The 22,239-nt window shown below is 37.1% G+C and overlaps 1 protein-coding gene across 1 annotated transcript; it reads right to left on the bottom strand.

Moving 5' to 3' along the window:
- Window positions 1-3,625: 3,625 nt before the first annotated feature.
- On the bottom strand, window positions 3,626-22,237 carry LOC139148382 (HEAT repeat-containing protein 3-like). Its single transcript, XM_070719819.1, has 17 exons — window positions 21,853-22,237; window positions 20,197-20,369; window positions 19,006-19,093; window positions 18,452-18,549; window positions 18,207-18,316; window positions 14,525-14,668; window positions 13,840-13,985; window positions 13,260-13,334; window positions 11,911-12,010; window positions 11,519-11,625; window positions 10,861-10,923; window positions 9,858-9,937; window positions 9,129-9,265; window positions 8,195-8,283; window positions 7,730-7,873; window positions 6,173-6,349; window positions 3,626-5,010 (listed from the first exon to the last, which is right to left on the bottom strand). Exons 1-17 carry the CDS (start codon window positions 21,997-21,999, stop codon window positions 4,906-4,908), a joined length of 1,983 nt encoding a protein of 660 aa, XP_070575920.1. The 5' UTR covers window positions 22,000-22,237; the 3' UTR covers window positions 3,626-4,905.
- Between the last annotated feature and the right edge of the window lie 2 nt (window positions 22,238-22,239).

Genomic DNA, 22,239 nt, shown 5'->3' with positions numbered 1-22,239 from the left:
ATATCCAACTTCATCAGCGATTTGGTCGATTACCTTGCGAAGTGATAAGACGGTGAAGAATGTTACCCCCGCTATATCGTGCGAGCAGAACGATTTACTGCCCATCTAATGTGCCTGCGGATGGTACAAAGGACTTGTAGTTATCGCTGTGCTTTAACAATTTTTTTTTTTATACAAGTAAATTCTTATTGGCCTGTTACATTCCGTCAACTTCAATTGAACTAGAGACTGACACACATACACACACACACACACACACACACACACACAACACACACTCTCTCTCTCTCTCTCTCTCTCTCTCTCTCTCTCTCTCTCTCTCTCTCTCTCTCTCTCTCTTTCATTTATCTCTACCATATGGCAAGCGATTGAATTTTTTACCTTGGGTAAGGCATTTAAGTTTTTAGTTGTGTAAAAGCATCGAACTTTTTTCGAAATTTTGTTGTTAATTGCTATTTTTGTCAGCATAATGGTGAGATGCTTTAGATATGAGAAAGTGGTAACGGAACTCTGAGTAAAAACGTGCTGTTTACATACGTTTTAAAGTTGCTGAATTTAGAAATACTGTGAGCGTTTACTGATAGTCTATTTATGTATTGGAGTATACAGTTTTCCCTTTACAAACTGGCAGTAAAGAGATTATAATAACAAAAGATTCGCTCGGCAAATCAAACACAGTGTATAGATACAATTATGTATCATATAATTACGATAAGACTAAGATCAAATATTGTTGTAGCACATTAGACAGTATCTGCAATGTGTATTTTCAAATCTAGGGGGTTATACATCATATAGGAAGTAAGCATTTGTTCATCTCCTTCGGGATAATGAATTAAGATAAAAGTGTCTATCAATTGGATTTTGTGAAGGATGGTAGATACTTGCCGTGAATACAAAGCTCTACATTGGTGGGCTATCGTTTGAAATCGGGTCATTTTAATTTCACGCACACCATAGTAACCATGCAAAGGTAACCTTTATATATAGCTTCACAAGCTAAAAAAACCCCAACGATAATTCAATAAATTGTACCTGATGACAACCCATAAACTACCAACTCGCGTTGTTTTTCCGAAAGACTCTGGCAGATTTCTGACCTTAACTCTCCAATAAAGTTGGCACGGCAAGATATCACTACAGCATCAATGCCCACATTGTTCTCTGTTCACCGTATAGTATACTTAGTTTAGATCTAGACCATCATTATATACTTTATGCTAACATGGCGCAGTAAAACTCTAAACTCAACACATGTACACAGCTTCAAGTACAAAGGGATTATAACAGTTGTTTCACTCAAAACCAATATTTATCCAGAGCACAGGTGTCTGGAGTTGCCGGTGTACATGCATAGATGTATACTACACGGCAACTCCACGGACCTGTGATCCAGAGAACTTCGGTGACAGTGCCCCGCCCATTTTTCATTTCCAAACTTTTCTACTCTTCTTCTCTGTAACCACTTTCCATTAGCGTTGAAATTCATTCTACAAGTCCCTTGGGTAACTTTCGCTTTATTTTGTTCAAACTCTGATGAAATCAGACAGATTGCATTTTGAGGCAGTTTTTGTCATTTTTGGTCAAAAAGACTTTCTCTCGAAAACTTCTCAATTTTCTTCTTATATCCTCGAAATTTTGTTTACATGTCTCTGGGAGTGACCCAAGCCTAATTTCTTCAATTTATGACGAAATAAGCAAAAGTGTATTTCTGAGAAGATTTTGGACTTTGAAAAGTTGGTGGAAAACGACTCTGGTCAAACTTGTCCTTCTTACTCAATTAATTACTTTAAATACCATCCCTACGTGAACAATGAAGTGTTCGTGCTTGAATACTGAATTTTCACTCAAAGTAAGAAATCGGACCGTCACTGGTTTCCTGTAGCTCATCGTATGGGGCTCAAACTTTCACTTACATGGCCCTCTCAGTAGACCTGCTCCACAATATCACAGGAACTTCATTACTCCGCGTTCTTCATTACATACTCTTCGTTCATCGGATGATGCAATTTTGCACACATATAGATGGAATCAGACTTCACATTTTCACCGCTCATTCTCCTTAACAGCTCCTGTCCTTTGGAACTCTTTACCCGTGGACATACATGTCGACACTTTCAAAAGAGGCTTAAAAACGTGCATCTTTCAGATAGCATTTTCATTCTCCTCAAAGAACCACTGAGCATTGTTTAACTTCGAATATTAGACTATATATGAATTTGTTGGATAGTTAGACAGACAATGACAAAAATTGCGAGGTGTTGCTGCACCAAACATCTCGCAACCAGTAAGGGTGCTACTGCTGGCCGGGGGTGGGAATGGGTGGATGGTAGGACGGCTCTTCGTCCATACCACTCTCCAGAGTCTCACCTCAGCAAAGCATCTACCAGGTGAGCGAGTTCAAGGAGATCGTTTAAACAGTACATAAACTAGGTCAAAGCCTGGAAGCCCTAGCATACGAGACTGTCAGAACGTACCTGGGATACGCTTGATATCGCAGAGTTCTTTCACATACTTCTCTGTATTTAAATCCCAATGCATAAATCTAAACTCTAGTTTCAGTTCATTTCACATTAAACCGACTGTGATAATGCGCGGACAGAAATCGTATCTCGTGATGATAACAACGTATGGGAAATAGAGAAAAAGGGAGAGCACATGGTAAACGATGATTACGTTTAATTGATAGAGAAATTTTTGGTCAAAGTTTCTTACCCTGCGTTCAACATCTATGTTGAACTTTTCACAAATCTACTTAGAAAATGCTTATGAATTTAGCCAAGACCTTACATGCTACATAATTAACTTGGAACTAATCAATTAACACCTTAAGGCAGTATGGGCCTCAAAAGTACAAGACTTAACGTTTGTACAAACTTTCCTCAAGGAATGTTTCAACCATTCTCTTTCAACATCAAGAATTAATCTTGGGGTCACCGTGCAAAGTTTTCAGAGAAACAAATTCCCCAAGATTTACCGATGTTTAAAATTCAAAATGGCTGCCAACCCTTGTGTTAACTTCATGGAGAAAAAAAAATCGATTTTCAAAAAAACCTAAGACGGTGAATTTTTTTCTTATACCAAGAATTTTAAAATGAGCCCCAACAATTAAGTAGACCAGAAGAGAATTGGAAAAGTTTGAGAGTCTGAGTATCTGTCCCCGAGGCGCGTTCTACCTTAAAAATGTTTCAAAATAAGTCGACATAAGCAGAAGACCATTATTTTACAGATGTGAGAATCTGAAAACTCTCTAAGTACATTCTTCATTATTTCTGATTTCTCTGGAGTTCGTATGGAGTGAGATCATAACACTTCAGTGTTTGACCATCCATGAATGAGCAAATTTTGCCACTTTATAATCTCTTTATATTCCAGTGTAGAGTCCTTATTGATCTTGCAAAAGCTGGAATCATGAATTAAAAGAGTATTCTCAACTTAAATAAAATATCTATCCTTTCTTATGGAATGAGGAGACGGTGATGATAGAGTGATTTCAAACAGTCATGTGGAAATGTATACAATAGTCAGAATCAGTGTCAAATCTATCCAAATTTGCAGTATCCATTTGTGATAAAATATCACTACTTATTTTGTAACCTTTCCAAGAATGACAGAAAATACCAGATTACATTGGAATTGATAAATTTTATAGTTTAATGGTTGTGACAATGGATTACAAAATCAAAACCCCTCCTATAACATGTACAGAATTGTAATCTTGTGTTCTGTAAGGCTTCTTTTGATTCCTAAGAGATGACTCTTATTTATCAATTTTATCAAATTAATTTCTGATGTTTAATGAAAATTTTACAAATTCAAATTCATTAACGATCTATCAGTACATACATCAGCTTCAAAATGAATGAGGTACAGCTGTGTGACATCATTGTCAAGTCACAAACTGTCATTTTGCTCTGCTGCTTTTCCACATTAAGACCACTAACTGTTCTCTGTGCTGGTGTTTTTCATCTTTACTGTACAGTCATGCAATCAAGATGATGAGAGTCATCCCTTACACCACAGCCAGAATGTGATTGTTGACAGTCACATGTGTGCTCACCTCTTGCCTGTACAGCACTTCTATGAAATCTCAATCATGATCAATTACAAGAGAACTATCCAATTTACATATCACTCACACTTGTCTGAGCATTCTCTCAAATTTCAGTTTTGGTCTGTTTCTATTTTGCTTTCATCAAACATTAAACCATACATGTAGTATAGACACTGAACTGTTTCCGTGAAAGCTCATTTTCAAGCTCATATCAGTGGAAAGTGGCAGTTTAATGTATACATGACATCAATGTCATTCATCATTGAAAAATCACATAAAAAATAAACTTTACTGAAAAAAGTAATGGTTTCATTTCTGCCAGTGAATTATTTTGAAAAAATTCTCCACAATGGCTTAGCAGAATTGATTTCTGTATCAAGATTTCACAAAAAACCCTGGTTTATAGGGACAAAGTTACACCTTTTGTTCAGATTTTCATGACAAGAAAAAGTGCCATCTTAATCTGTTCACCCCAATTCCTTGTAAAAAGGCCCACAGTCGCCATTGATAACAATGGTTTTGGGCCAAACCACGGAGGTGAAAGTGTCCATGAAGTCAAATAATGCTGAGTTATGTTGATGATTGTAAAAATATTATTTCCCTGTACTAATCACTTACGGTTTTCAGTTTCACAGAAAAGTTGTTGGCTCATTTGTATATTTTTCAAAACAATATAAAAATTTTAACACTTCTTTTTTTCTAGGTTGGAGGGATATGTTTCGTAGAACTAATTTTACAATGCTCAATCAAGTGACTAACTTCTCAAATAATAGAAACTTGACAAGGGCGTTGCAAGAGAGAACAACTTTGTCCCATGAAATATTTACAAATTTGTCAGTGTGAAAGGGCAGTCATTTCATTTGGTCTTCCTTGTATTTGATAAATCTGACGAGGTTTGTCTTGGCATTCATCACCACTGGGTAATGTTCCTTCAAATGAATTCTTCCCTGTCTTATCTGAAAACACAGAAAAAATGAGTAAAATTCATAATTAGAAAGTCAATGTACAGCATAACATTCCTTGAATCTTGGTTGTTACAAATCATCAGGCAACTCTACCCTGTAGCTTACCTTTGGTGCATTACCAGTGTTTACACTTTACACTGAGTTCACAAATGGTCACCATGGCCATTTCTACTCGTGAACAAGAAAGCATTTTCTTGCAAAAATGAAGTTGCACAGAGCTAGGCGAATCATACATGGTAAAGAATGAATTAATTGACAAAATGTGCACATATAAATCTTTCAAATATATGTTCAATACTAACTGGAACTTGGACTGGGCTGGGCTGGACTGAGCTTGGAGACCAAAGTGACATAATAATGTGTAGTCAAACTGTGCTCACTACTTGGGGTCAGAAGAGTCATTCAAATGCATTCCTAATCATATGCATTTATTTCGTACATAATGCACCATTGCGAGCTTCAAAGTCAAATGTACTTTGACAAATCATAAGTCAAACAAAAGTATTATAATTCATGTACAGATAGATGAGACGGAACAAGTTCATTGACAACTCTTTTTGATGGTAGTTAGTAATGAACAGGGTGTTCTTGTATTTAGGTTGCAATGACTCAATACAGCTGTCCACTTTAAAACGCATAGATTGATCCTTTGGGAAAATGATGCCCCTGCCAGGCATGACTCTGTCACAACACCAATCATCTGCAATGGATTGTGGGTAATGTGACACCTTAACTGATCTTTCCCTATAGGAATTAGCCCTAACCTCACAGAAATAAATAGGGATTCAACATTACAAAGGTATTAGAAATGGCATTGGAAACTGATAATTGCTTTGGATACAAACTCCTCCAAAATCTCAATCTGAAAACTTACAGGTAAGTTTCTTTTGAAAACTCAAAACTTTCTTTGCATTTGTAACTTTTCCTTTTGGCTACAATTGGTGAGATAAAAGTACCAAACTCATGATAAATAATTTTATATTTTAATTAGGCTTAGTTCAGAAAGCTTGAACCAGTTGAAACTACCTGCCTATTATAGTACCTCTTGTGTGAAAGGTCAGAAAAGGCCTAATGGCAGTAATGCTCTTATGACCTAGTGATGCAGATTTGGGTCTGAAAGCAACTGACATCAACGGGGTACATGCTCACTTACCTTTGATTTGAGTACTGGCAGCATTTGTTTTAACTTATCAACAAGACATATCTGTAAAGCTACATCATCAGCTACCTGTCCATCACCAAATGTGTCAAATATCGCATCTAAAGCCTCAGCGATGACCCACAGTTTCGGCTCTTTTGATAAAACATTTATCAGGTGACTGCCAATTGCCTGTGTAAATCAATAAATAATATGTACAATTTGATAGAAAACTTTAATATAACATTTAAAATAAAGACGTAAAAGATAACAAATTATACATTGCTCCCTCTACCCCACAGAATCATCCTGCCAAATTTCATGAAATTTGGTATGTTACAATTATTGTGTCATCTTCATAGACAGGATAAGGGTATCTGCAAAGGCCATAAAGAGACATGAAGTAGAGCCAGGCCATTCAGCTGCTGCAGTGCATCATGCCACATAACAGAGATTATAACACGCCACATGCTCATTCCGTGTCGCGATTCGCCAGAATACGTCACGTGACGAGAAAATAGATACGTCTTGTCCCCATTGAATCGACAAAAGTGACGTCAGAGGGTATTTTTTGAAAAGCTATTTCCCTAAGGAAATAGTTCTGACCAAATTTGGAAAAGTGCCCGGTCACATGACCGTAGTGTCGTCTGCAGCTTTGCAACAATGGCAGGTGACTAGAACGTGATGTGCGTCCGGGATAGGTGACGACACATTCTCTAAAACAGATTTTCCAACATTTTCCAACATTCCAACAGCGTAGGAACTTGAACAGCTCATCGACGGAAAAGATTAAGGTGCAACTAAGGATGTCGCTGGGTATGCTTAGAATATTTTTTGAAAGAAAGTGGTACCACGTACAACTGAAAGCGCTGTGGAAACATCGCCCAGTAAACTTGTCACAATGGATGGTTGCGGTGCAAAATATCAAAACACATTAAAAACTATATAACAATACAACATGAGCATGTGGTGTGTTATAAAACACCTATAGCCTGGTCTTTATTCGGGCTATAGCGCTCGTCTATTACCCCAGTGGCCATGTGTTACCAGAAACACATCACTATACCCCTCGGCCTACGGCCTCGGGGAATAGCGATGTGTTTCTGGTAACACACGGCCCCTGGGGGTTATAGACGGGCGATATAGCCCTCATAACCAGGCAATAGGTGTTTACTATAAAATGTGTCTGCCAATGTGTCTGCCAATGTGCATCATAAATCAAACAGGAAATAAGTCTTCATATTCTGGAGAAGACAAACCACATGAACAAGTTCACATGACAGGCAGCCATACAACTTTGACCGTTGTAAATCCAGACAAGTCTGAATAATTACTTAGTAAATGGATTTCTTTTGTAACGAACTAGCCAGTTTTGAAGCCATGGCAGATCAGTAATAGACGAACTGAAAGACGGTCAGCTAGTTCACGATTTGTTGTTCTAGTTTAAGGTTTGAAAGATAATCTCTGAAAGCATGTCTGGATAAAGGTTGTGGATGAAAAAGCAAACAAACTACAGAAACTAAATTGTGTTGAGTTTATTGGAAGTTAAAATTGAGCATATATAGTACTTACACTGAGCAATGCATTTGTATTTGGTTGTTTAGCCAATAGATTTCCAATGCTACCAAGAATTCCTAAAATGTTTGCTCTCACATTACTGCACTCCGATGAATGGGATAATTCACATAGCCTCAAAAGATGGTCCTCAGTTAAACCCTGTATGATGCAAAAATACAACACATGTTTGTGATCAACTTGAAATCATGGAGGAATATTGGTTTAAACCTTTTCACCCCCAGGCTTTGGTTCATTCCAATGATTTTCAAAAGGATGAGAGGACTCACATACAGTAATATGGGGATGATAGGATCAATATCACACATTACACAGACCTCCTTGATGGTACTTGACACAGATTAATTATAATACAATAGTATGAACACAGACTTAAAAATTCTGCGAAATTCTTCCATGAGTTAAACAGATGTGTGAACACACTTCAACATGATGCATTTTTCAAAATTCATGTTAACAAACCTGTGGTGCTTGTTGACCTGCGGCCATTTTTTGGAGGAGCGCCCTCATGGCACTTGTCATTGCTTCAACATACTCATCTGTAATATTATCTGTGAATATAAAGAAAAGTACCAGAAAAAAATTTTTAGTACTTAGTATTTAGTACTTTAAGATTTCAAAAATTAAAGACTACAGACAGAATTCATGCAACAACAATTGATTCTATTGGTGAAGATGACCAAATGGGATAAAATTGGACGCCATTGCAACGGTGGTATTGCCACAAACGGAAGACGTAATACCTGCCATAGACAAAGCATAGTAGTCCGTAATGGCAGCACTGACAGCAGTGTATTATGGGTACCACTTTTGTAATAGTGTCCAAAACTATTAAAGGTTGTAATGAACTGATATAAAATTGATCTTGGTTTTCATCTGAAGCAGAAAACTGAAATTTGTTTTGACCTTAACATGAACTTTAGAATAAATTCAAATTATAAATGCCAAGACCCAAATTACCATACAGACACATGAGTATGACCAGATGTTGAATGTTTGTTGTAAAGTTGATTCTTATTGTTACATGGAACTGTAAAGGTTTTTTAAACCAGTCTGAAAAAGGTACACAAGTTGCATGAATGATGCAACCACTGAGATACTGGTAAAACCTTTATATAAGTGTTGTACACTGTCACTGACGTAAATGTTTCCCCTGCCATGAAATGAGAGACGGACTCTCTTGAAGACTGGTACACCATATAATTCATCCTCATATAATTGTTGGAAACTGAAGCCAAACAATTGGTTGACTTTTACACAAAACTGCTATCAAAATGTATCTTATCAAACAGTTGCATCACAGTTTTGTGATTTCTATGAAACACAACAATGAAGGGCCACTGTATTGAATACAAGGATTGTCTGGTACAATAACAATTGTGTCTATGTTACTGACCTTTTTTCTCAAATGTTTGTGCCAACAAGAGCTGCCACAATTTGTTCAATGCATCATTTCCACCAAGCGATTCAGTTTCCACAACTGAAACCATGTTATGCAGACATATCAAAGCTCTATTCTGTATTGTCTGTAAGCTGAAAATAACAAGAATTTAACTAAAGTCAGTGAGATTGTTTCTGTAAAACAACAAAAATTAAGATGATTTATGATGATTAATGTAATGGCATGGAAGCTTGTTGGGACTATCATGTTCATCCAATACAGTATGTCACACAGTGATGTTATTTGAATTGTGCAACATTTGAATTTCATGTCTCTGTGTAAAGTCATGAAAAAAGGTCATGAAGACAGAAATGTGCACAATTGAATTATTTAGAAAGACTTGAGAAAAAAGTGAAATTTTCTTTGGAACCATAAACAAGCAGTCTATTTTCTCAAGATGTTGAAATATGAACGCTTTGCAAGTTTGTTGACAGAAATTGCATTTGGTACTGACAGCTGCATATAGCACAAGTAAAAGACAGTCCTTAATCAATGTAATCTTGAAGTGAGGTGAACTGACAGCAAGAAAAACTGAGAGTAAGTTGAAATGTACTGCAAATAGTCTGTCAAATCATGATGAATTCCTTAAAAGCTGGCAATATTGGATAGAGTGTAAACAAGTTGCAAAGACCATGAACAGATCTCAGCCCTTCACCATAGTCAAATTCAGTAATTTAGACTTACCCTTTCATTAATATTTGGCCTTTTGGATGACTTGTAATAACCGTGGTGTTTTTATCTGCTATTGACGTCTTGTCCAGAATCTAAAAAATACAGTGATGGATACTTAAAACAAATTTTCAAAACTCAAACATTTAATAGACAGATACCAGGATGGTCACCCCCTGGTTATTTACCATCTGGACATTTCCAAGCCACCAATTTGGGTAGGTATCATTGGCGTTCATGTCCAGGGGGTAACTTTCCTAGAACCAATATAGACGGGATAATATTTGCAGCAATGTCAAATTATGAGCAAAAAATGAACAAAAAAAGCATAGAGCCACATCTACTCGGTTTACCTCTCATTTTGAACTGGCTCTAAAATTGTAATATTCTCACTAGTCATGCTTACATCTCTTCAATTCAAACAAACAAATCTTCAAGTCTGAGATAGGTACTTTTAAATGATGCATACTTAGGTAAGTTGAAGATACATAGACAGTGACACACAATCCAATAATGACTGTGTATCATGGAGCACTATTAAAGAGACAATGTCAAGAGACACTGCTGAAAGTCATTACTGGCACAAGACCACAACCATAAAGATAGTTTGGGTGAAAAATAGTGCAGACCTTTGAGTTTTGATACCTGCATGGATGCTTGTTTGGTTTGAACTTAAATTTGAAGTATTTTTGTAAAGATAATTGCCTGCTTGAATCAAAATGCAGACTGTTGTGAATGATGGCTGTAGCATTCTGTGGTAATATTAGGAGTTGTAGGGCCCATGGAAATCATAGCAATCAGCCTGAATTTTGGCAAAAACACCACTGAGGGCGCTATTTTCATCACTAACTCAAAATTTCCGTGGACATGGTGGTAGTCAAGCTGACATTAACCTAGCACCTATCAAGAGGATTCGTTCCGCTGAATGTTTTAAAATAGGAAAATTGAGCTCAATGCTACTGTGGTGGCCTTTGGGAAATTAATTATTGGTCTTGTGCCCACTAATCTAAGTACAAACCTGTTTAGGGACATTTTGCGCTATCAAAGCAGAATGGATCTCTGCAGACAGGCACAAAGGTGACTGCAAAGAAGATGAGAAAAATTCCTGTTTAGAAGAATACATTTGCCACTTAGTTTCATTGATTTCTGTTTGATCTGTTTCTTACTTACTTACCAGATTGGTATATTAACAAAAGGAGAGAAAACTGTTACAAAATACTCCCCACACATACATTATACTTCTCTTTTTTTCTTCTGCTAAGTCTACATACAATGCAGTTAGGACCATTTTTTCATGAATATATGCATGTACGTTTTAGTCAATGTATAGCTTCAACATGCATTAAGTTTAAAGGAAGTTATTTCCTGCTTGTCTGAGTGTGAACAATGATGGCTATAGTTGACTGGTAGCCACATTGAGTCATATCACGCAACAAAATGACATGCATCTGTATAGTACAAAGTTGAAAGGAAACGCTGAAGGTACAGTATAAAATGGCACAAGAAAGCTAGATGATCAGACAGGATGAAAACAGTCACCTTTAAGATTTTGAATTCCCTTGATTGATGAATTAAAGGGGATCAAAATATCTCTATTCCAAGTTCCCTTAAACAATCCCTCACATCCCTCCTGCCTAATTCAGAAATGGTACACAATTTTTTTCAAAAGAAATTACCAAGAACGGCGAATTAGTGTCTGTGATGTCCATGTCTTCAGTTTGATCATCACTACTACTGCTACTTGTTGCATCCATATCTTCCCACTCTTCATCATCATCGTCATCTGTACAGAACAAAAAATACAGAGATGAAGTAAAATTTCCTTAAGCTGAGACAACATCCTGTACATGTAAGAGCCATAATTGATCTGCAGAAATCCCAAGTACACTGGTAAACACTATTGTGGAAAGTTTTTGTCTGACTAGAGTTACTTTAATTTTTCCTGTGATGGTAATAATGTTAATTAATACCCATAACTTGATAAGAGCTGGCCACATATATTTTCAGATTGAAGAAGTCAACTTAATGTTTCAAATCAGGTAGGATTTCACTGAATATGATATCTTACCATCTGGTACACACATATTAGATATGATTTCCAAAGCAACTTGTTGAGAAGTTAGCAAACATTTGATTTCTTCCATCCGTTCTTCCTTGTCTTTGAAATCCTGAAAATATCAAAATAAAACTGTCAAAATCAAGTCTGCTAACAAGACTTGCAGTAATATCAGTGTTCCCGGTGACTTTTTTCTCCTCGCGTACAGCATACGCATTAGTCTGCTAAAATTGCGTAATGGCTGGATTTGAGTGCGTAATTTCACTTCCACACTCGATTGATGAAAAAACTGACTGCAAAATACAATGTGCTGTTGAATAAACTACACTACATATTCGGATTGTATGATGTAACATTATTTTAATGAAAACAGTTTAACAAGCAACTTGAACAATGTTGAAATGTAACAGCGAAGGGTATACATGCGACCGTCAAAACCAGTTAGAGTTAGAGTTATGGCAGCTTATCCAGACACTTCTGCAGTGTTCAAAATTTATCAAGATTCTGACAAGCTCTACCAATGAATCATTTTTTCACAGACTCGTAGAGCAAACTTGAAAGAAAACAGATTTGTCTGCTTCGACGCCATGCTGCATGTGTGCTTGATCAAAATTTGGGAACAGCGAGACGCGATGATGGTGCACGGTTGGCATTTATAAAATTTGTCGCAACATTTCTGTCAATCACTCACTTTGTGTCATAAGTTTCAGAAACTATCGCTCGCCTGAAAATTAGCAATGTAATTCATAGGCACAGCTGACATGATAACGTGCCTGTGAACTACGCTGCCGATTTTTCAGACAACGCCCAGAGAATCTGAAACTTTCCACACAAAATGAGTGATTGACAGAAGTGTTGCAACAAATTTCGTCTGGTTGTCGCCTAAGCTCAGTCGCGGGGAGTGCTTTCGGAAACATTTTACTGTTATCCTTTGTGTATAGAAAACGCATAACAATGAAAAAAGCGTAGAGAGTCAATTTCATTGCGTAAATACGCACGATTTTTGCATAAACGCGAACTCTGAATATGATTAAATATTTTGTTGTACAGTGTATTCAGGTTGAAATTTTTACCAAATCTACATTGATGCCATTGGTGACAATTACATTTGATAGAAAGGAAATCCTGTTATCACATGCTGTCAGTCAATTGTAAAGCAAACAAGATAGATATGATGCCAGTACCATGTAGGGTAAAGGGATGGAGGGAATACGGTGAATTGCAATGAGACACTAAGCATGTAAATGGTTTTTTGTGTCATTTAAATTAATATGTTACTATCATTTTATGACAAGCTGCTTATATTGAAATAGAGACTGAATTAAAACACAAACAGACATTAAAACATAAAGCCATATCACCTTGTCCTCTTCTCTGACATCTTTGACAGGAATTTGGGAATTTTCTCCTCCATCTAAGTCTGTATGGTTGATACCCTGATTTGAAAACAAGACGGTAAAAGTAACTCCCAAAATTATCAAAATACTGTGGTGTATCATCAGCCTTTGAGGAACAAATATTTATTTTCATTTTAAGTAATCATTGGCAATATTGCCAGACACTAGGTCTCTGTATTTAAAGCATTACTTTAGAGATTACATAAGAGATCTTAAATTCTACTACGTTGCTATCAAAGTCCCGATGACTGCAACAATAGCACTAATTTTTCTGAATCTGGAAACACAGACTTTTGTTTTCCCAATTTATTGTATTCAACAAGATCATCAAATGTCAGCGAGTATGAAGTACTTCTTCAACACATTTGCTTTCCTGATCCTGTAGAAAGGGGGCGTTGCGTTTTCCATAAAATATCATCTTGTGGTTTATTTTGCTGACATAAATACGGTATTGTTTGTTTGATGTCAAACTATGAAAATAACCATTTCTGTATGGTGATCACTAATTATTTAGAAGGTACAATTACAAAAATATCAGACTTACATTGGTAGCTGCAAATTGTGTTAGGAATCTTTGTAGAGCTTCTAAAATATCAATCTCCAGTGTTTGTGAGAGAACTTTGACGATGGCCTGTACAGTTTCACTCTGCATGCCAGATGGGAGACAAGCTTTAATGTTGAGTAAAGTTCCTGGAATGGAGAAAAAGAATTTAAAAAAATACCCGACACACAGAGTCATTGATCATAATGTGGTACATTAAAAAACGGGTGACTGATGCCCTTACAGAATAACTGGCACTGTGATATCTAAGGTGATACTTGAATGCTTCTAGAATATCAAAGCCAATCTGGGGAGGAACTGAAGTGGCCATTAACTACCATTGCATGACCTTACCATGTATCTTGGTACTTTTACAGGTATAAATTCATTATATGAACTAGAATCTCAGTAACAGTCAACCTTCTTTACTAAATATTCTATTCTGAACTGCCAATTTCACTTCTTTTCTTGCAAAAAAACTTGCATTTTTGATACATTACAAAATCAAGATATCAAGATGTGGAGTCACTTTGGGGTCATAAAAATGGCATATAGTTAAATCATAACTGAAAAAATCTTTATTTGATATTCATAAATATAAGCTCTTTTTGGTATTTATGTACAAAACCAAATATGAGCTAAAAAATTGCATCTCGGGAATGTGGAAGTAAAACTGTATTGTACTTACCTGCAATTAAAGTTTTCAGCAAACAGTGCCGATAGCTGGATCCACTTGACATCATATGTGATTCCAAGACACTCAACATCTCAGGCACGCACAGTACTTGAGCACCTGTTCTGTTCTCTTCAGAAACAACATGGAGGCATTGTGCTTGGGATAAAAATAAACAGAGAACAGTTAAACCGGTAACTCTCGGTAGGGCCCTACCGAGAAAAATCGATAAAAATGGGCGGAGCAAAACATAACTAATATGGTATCTTAGTGAACAAAAAGTAGCAAATTAAAACAGCTGGTTGAACATCTCCAAAATAGAACGTGCACGCCACATAATGTAAACATTGACTGCACGGTGACTTTACGTATACTATTTTCACCCAATTTTACGGTTTACTTTCCATACGATACATCCACTCATTTCCCCAATAGGTTTGTCTTGAACATAGACTTTTTCGAAGTCTTACTGGAGCAGAGGTTCGGCGCGGCGTCGCCTCGGATTTGTACAAACCGTGATGACGTTGCCAGGCGATCGATCGACACTCCTTAGTTCTCATGCGTCATGGTATACGTTTCTCGTCCGAAAACGAAGCGTTTGTCATTGTATTCAGCGCGTTTTTGAATGATTCAACATAATGCATATCATGACAGTGGCAATAGCTATCCGCATCTTTGTATACGGGTAAACGATGCAGAAATCGTAGAAAATGTAGTTTTTCTGCCACGGGATCTATTATCGGGGTTTTCCTCGGCTCAGTCATAGTATATATAGTGTACATCACTCTTGCAGGGAGTCTTGATTGAAGATAATAATGAAGCACCGTTTTGTCCAAACGCCGTCCTAGAAATGCCGCATTTCAGGAAAGAACGGGGAAAAATCAAAACAGTTCTGAAAGAACAGCAAATTCGCCTACTAGATGTCCAAATTTATCGAGTGTGGTTATTTCAATGGATGACGGACATTTACCACAATGCTCAACGGCCAAGTCGTCTACCAAATTTTGTAGAGCTTTTGTCTTACAAACAATCCTTTCCTCATTCGACCTTAGTTCAGCGAGGCAGGGCTGTGTCTCCATTATAAAACGTAGTTTTCCACAGTTCTTGGATGGTAGTTGTAGTTTCCTTTTCAAAAATTTCGTTGTCTCATGAACTCGGCGCTGTCGGATGGGAGGGTACCGACGACTATTCCCCCGGCTTCGATTACAAGTTTTATGGTGACCGAAATGAAATGTGGTGTCGATTTGTTGTCTTATGATTATTTCAAAAAGCTTCTGAAAAGTACTTATTTTAGAAATCAAACCTGTTAATATTTAATCACCAAAAATAAAATCAGAATAAACTGATTTCATGAATTCTCGGAGCATTCGTTTCAATGTTCATCCCTCCTTATAAAATGGTGAGTTCTAGTATTTCGCTACTTTGAACGATCCCGCCAAAATCGAGTGCACTGCACTTCTACACTCTCCACGCAGTCGCGATACTAGTTCATTACAAACGCGTGGTAGTCAGAGTCAGACTGCTAATCACACTATGTCAGCTGGCTTTATGAAGATAGCGGTCACTGATGAGCACTAGAGGTAGCCTCGGGAATTTTCTTTGCCAGGAATGAATTGGAGCTAGCTGTGATGATGGGGATCGAGCGCGGACATTTGAGTGCAACTTATGGGACTGATAAGTATGTACGGTGACCTCAGCTGCCGCCGGCGACATTTGTCAAATCGACGTCTGATCACTGAGATCAGCACAAGTGACCCAGCAGTGACGACCGAATATGCCGAAGGCGATTGCAGGCGTCAAAAAAATCCCGGTTTTGTCAGCACATTGGAGGCTACTTGTTTTTTGAATTTTGACTTTGTTCGCTTTGTGTTACATAGGCATGCACGGCTTTAGATCGGGAAAGAAAATGTATATCACTTTTGGAAACAGCTAAGCGATAGTTACGCATATCGCATTGCGATGATTGCGCTTTCAACAGTACGTTGACTAGAGGGTAAAACTTGAAATTTGAAAAGAAGACAGAAGATATACAGACAGTGTAGACAAAGTGAAAGATCATGCCAGAATTTGTGCTGGTACTTGTCCGTGGTCTCAACCCGAACATACCAGACGTACTTTATGCCGGGCATGAATGACAGCATAGGCCTTCCTGTCTGTAAAATGTACGGCTCAGGTAGGCCAACATAAATGAAAACGGTCCTTTTCAGGACCAACAAATTTTCCAAAAAGAGAACTACCGAATCAAATGTGTTTGCATGTATTTGTTCTACACAGTGTGTGTGCGTTTGTATCTTTCGGTACGCTCCGAGTATTTGGTGTTTTTCCCCGCCTTGAACAATCAACGCTACGTACGGAAAAAGTAAACAACGTATCGCTAATGACTCATTTGCAATTTGCATATCATGTCAATCATGCAGATTCAAACTGAACATCGAACATTATACCGGCGATATTACCGGCAAATATTTTATCCTTTTTCTGGTTCCAGACGTCATTTCAAATTTAATTTCGTCAGAAACCAAGTATATTGTGCTCCAAATACTTATACACATATCCCATAATTTCCAAGAAAAAATTAATCGGTAGATTTCTAAATTAACGGTTTTTATGGACGGCGTCCAGAGCGTACCGAGTACGTTTGAATATCCCACCATTATGACCACTCTCGTAGGTTCTCGCGCTTTTATACGGGAGTTGGGGCTTTAAGTAAAATAACGGGGTGTGTATGATTGATGAATAATCAGCAATGACTACTAGGGAATTTTAGACAGAGACCCAAAATTTTATCCACATATTGAGAACATGTGGTGTAAGGTTGCGTGACGATTTAACAATGTTGTTGAGCATCTGTTTCTTTCATTCTGTGGGAAAGTTAACCCCTATCTCTTTATAGTGAGGTGTTTCCTCTGCATGCTGACAATCGTGAAACCATCTGTCAATACCGCAAGTGAATACAATCATAGAGTGTCTTTACAGCGCTTATTGTGAAGGAGTCTGTCTCCGCCTTGCTAATGTGACAGGATTTGTCAGCATCTGTACTAATGCAAGGATATCTACAAACACTTTTACTATTGTACATTGGTTTGTCTCACCCTGACTACTGCGACAGCTTTTCTATAGTCTTTGTGTCAGTAACCAAATTACAGAGTATGTCATGTTCATGTTATGTGTATAAAGTAGTCCTACTCGCTGACTATTATGGAAGTTTGTCTGCAGTGTACTATTGACGTTGTGAGAGCACGCTGACACTCAAATGACTATGTTAAAGAATGGTTGCAACTAGATAAAATTATAGTAAACACTCTACACAGCCTGCAAGGCTTCAATCTACATACACAATCCTGAATAGGGCTGTTCGTAAATAACATCGTTCTCTCATTTACATGCAAAAAATAGATGTCTATTAGCATATTAAATGACATTTTTGCAAATTACGTGTGCAAGAACAACAAAAATTATCTTAAAGATGATTACCAATGCTAAGATGAACACCAGAAAGACATATCAACCATACCACACAAGCTCCAACAGTAGCAACCCATGCAACACTGACAATTTCTAACTGCATTGTCAAATGTCACACACATGCAGCTATATTTAGTAACAAATCTGCAACTGCAACCGCAAACAACCCTGTTTGAAGTTCAAGATTCAAAAGCATATAGGAACTTGTATTCCCACAACAAAACTAACTTACCTGATGGAATGGCTAGCTCTATACCATATTTATCAACTTTCAGACATTCCACTATGGTACAGATCATACTTTCACTGCTCACTGTGTTCACGGCTACCGGACTACTTTCACTGAAATATCAGAACAAAAATATGAGAACGTAACATACAAAGACAATCTATCATCAACATCTTACCCTAGGAACTTCATCACCATTTCAATTCCGAATACTATACAAACATCAAAATGTATGACTTTCATCTTACCATAAATTCCACAGCAGATGAAGACTTTGAACCATAATGTCCTTGGTGGGGTCCTTGTTTGTTTTATTTTCAGACACTAGTTTTAGGTTTTCAGAACACTGAGGAAAAAATAAAATAATTACAACAAATGACGATAATCATATCTATTATTATTGTAACAATCATTTTGTGTTGTTGGCAAGCTGGCACGTAAAAGAGCATTGCTAAGTCATGTAGGAGAAGTACTGTACAGCCAAACAAGTTTTATTTATTCTAATAACATTGTTGTTAGTGGAAAATGCAGAAATTTGCTTCAGAAGAGGGGACTGGACTGTACAAATACTCTTCTGTCTGCTCTGAATATACGAGGAGAAAGTTGTTATAATGACACTGTGGGATGCATTATGATAAAGAACTCTTGCAGACTGTACGTATTGTGCTTCATTTTGTATCAAATATGCATATGTACATGTACATGTACACAAGAAGTATTGGTGACAGAGTTTTACAAACAGATCGCTTGTTATATAATTACATATAGTCTGCAATCATTTTTCCATTACAAAGTTCAATACCTGATTCAATAGGTGGACCAATGGAGTCATAACATCATCTTCCACCATTGTGATGCAGACTTTGTGTCCTCCACTTATGCTCAAATTCCTGTGAAAAAGAAGTACAAACATGTGTTATTAAAATGTTTGATATTGTGCAAATTGAATATAATGCCAGATGTGCTAACCTTCTTAGATATTTCACATGTGCACTTGATTTAGCTTTCGAAAATTCTGTATAAAATATATTTTTTAATAGAAATACCAAGAAAGTACTTTGGTTTATTGTCTGATTTAGTAAGATTTTTTGCAACCCAATACACAAACTAATATTTTTCCTTTCTTTAATTATTTTTAAATATACTCCATTTGTGAAATTATTTATCAGATCCCAACGTACAGGTTTCATCTCATTGATCAAGGAAATTCATGAAATACAGCTGCATATTGTAAAGATGAAAGTAAACTTGACCATACAAAGTGGCTTTCAATTACCAATTTTGTAAAACGGTAAGTAGCAGACAGTTTGCTCACATACTTCCTCCTCCATGTCTTTCCTATCCATCTCTTTTTGTCCATGCATTAAAGGGAGGCGGTTGTCAGAACTGCCCATGTGCGACTTTCTTGTTCACAAATAAATTTATTTCATGCACTGTATATAGATACATGATATCAACACAGGCTGCAACATTTAAATTTTATGATTTAGATTATAACAAACATGTTTTAACTTTCATCAATCGCCAACGTACCTTGGATACAGTATTTACATCGGTCATAGGAGTTCCTAGTGACCTTTGAGCGCAGTTCTGACAACTGCCTCACTTTAAGCTTATATAGTGTTCTACAGTACTGTTGTTTTTCTTTTTCTTAATAAAATATTGATCTTTTCAGGGTAAATCATCAAAACGTCAAGCCTGAAAGAGTTAAATGCTTCAATAAAAGTACTTTTTGATCTACTTAAGGCATTTCCTATGTTAAAGCCAAGTGCATCTGATACAGGGTACTGAATTAAACCTGGTAGATGTGCTGTTAGACGTACTCACACCAACCTGATCACCCCAATTCCCTGTAAACTGGTCCATACTCACAATTGATAATAATGTGATTGGGCTAAACCATGGTGGGGAATGGGTAAAACATTGACAAGATATTCTGCCAAGTGATGAGGGAATAGTGCACTGGCATACTCCATTGATAAAAGTGACTCACCTCAGAGCTCCAGCAGCAGCTTCTCTCACTGCCATACATTTGTCAATGAGTAACGGCCCAGCACATTTCACAATACCATTTTCTAACAAAGGCTGTACCATTTTCTCATCAAACACTGTCATTGCCAAGGATGAACAGCCACACTGGCGATCTTCTTCTTCTGGACTTTGAAGCTGTAACAAGTTTACAGGATGTGACAGAATACATCACAAAAGAACTTTGAGCATCATTATTTGCATGTCTTTTTCTACATGACTGAAAATACAAATGGTATCACAGTCAAAGGATAAAACTGATCAATCTTACATAATGAAATAACTTGTCTGAATCCAGCAATCTGATTGGCTTAGCTACAGAACATGAGGCCCCTGAACTTGCATGATGTATCCCATTCTGGAACAATACCTTTTACACCTCACTTTCATCGGCTTATATCATATTGGTCATTAAATGAGGTTATAGATTGTGTGCCAACATATATTGTTAAAAGATGTAGGACTCAAATATGTCAGCAAATTAGCTCAAATAATTGCCTTACGTTTCAAACAAATATGCTTATTTTACCCAGTGAGGCGTTATATCCAATATCAAATATCCTGCTAACCATTTATAACATCTTAATATTTCATTGATATTAAAATTATGGATAAAGACAATGTGAAATTTTATAGTCTTATTTATTGTAATTTTGCACTATAGTGGGTCTAAACAATGATCCAAAACAACTCCTTGTAACAAGCCTTCAATGATGATATCACTGAACTGACATTTTCTAAATTACATGTTCCATGTTTGCGCCAAATATGCCAACTATTTTTCTCAGATGGACCACTATGGTAGAAAAGTTGACTCTCTTGGCAAAATCCATCTATCTCTAGTGGCATGGAGTTCCATAGAACTGTAAACAATTGGAGCAAGGCTAAATACTGACTAAAGATCTGTTGAATTTTACAAGAGGACGGATCAAAACTTCTGAATGAGAAATCATAGCTGTGAATTAAAACTCAATGATATCAATAGGGTGCAGAGGGGCTACTGCACTTTGACCAAAGATGGCCACCAGAATCCTTGATTTAATTATGTAAATTTCAATGGAAGGTAATCACTATAGGTGTAAGGGTGAGCAAATTTGGATAACTGAGGTTACTATGATGGATGGATGTGCCACAGGAATTTTAAAGAATTGAGTTTTAAAAAAGAGACATCATGAGAAGTGGAGACAATACTAAATTTAACAGGCAGAATTTATAAACCTGGCCATGGTTATAGAGGGAATATGATCTGGCAAACTACTTCCATTCTTCAAGTTCAATCCTTCATTTGCATATTACTGTCAGTGTCACTGTCAATGACGTGTCGTGTTGGGCTCTATGTATGAACTAAAATTGAATAGTGTATCTCCACCTGTGACGGTGTTGGGACGGACAAAGCAGCTTTTCCTTTTTCCTTTTGTTGAAACGCACAACGGTGATGATATACAAATCATATTATCTATTCTATCAGTGTCACCTGTGGGCACTACTGATGTTCAAGCCATGCAGGTTAGACGGCAATGTCTGAAAAACATACCGGTGCCCAATACTGCCTGCTCATTGTACATGGCACACCTTCTAAAAAGTCTTTTACAATCATAATTCTGAAAACTGCCAAACTCACCTTTTCCAAAATTGCCGCTGTTTGCGTTTGCGTTGCGTTTGGGGGAACTTCAAGTTCATTCTTAGCTGTCTCAGCGTCTTTCACACTGCACAAACCTGTTGGCTGTGGCTTTTTCACCGTATACATTTTGTTTTTACTTTTACCCATGATGGCACATAAGAGTGCAAGTGAAACAAAGACATCACACTTACACTCGGTAGAATTTACGTTTCCTTCGCGATGTTTCTCACAGTTTTAGCTCAAAGCATGAAGCGAACAACCTCACGTTGTACACAGAACAGCTGGAAACCATGCTGCACATTTCAACTTCCGGATTGCGTGATGCACTTCCGGTCAGTAACGTCAGAGTACGTCGACTGCTCGTTGAACATGTCACCGGTCATCAGT

This window comes from Ptychodera flava, chromosome 13 (assembly GCF_041260155.1).
Source record: "Ptychodera flava strain L36383 chromosome 13, AS_Pfla_20210202, whole genome shotgun sequence".
In the NCBI taxonomy this organism is placed as follows: domain Eukaryota; kingdom Metazoa; phylum Hemichordata; class Enteropneusta; family Ptychoderidae; genus Ptychodera; species Ptychodera flava.
Note: the sequence above shows the minus strand (reverse complement) of the source record. Positions and strands in the feature narration are given on the sequence as shown.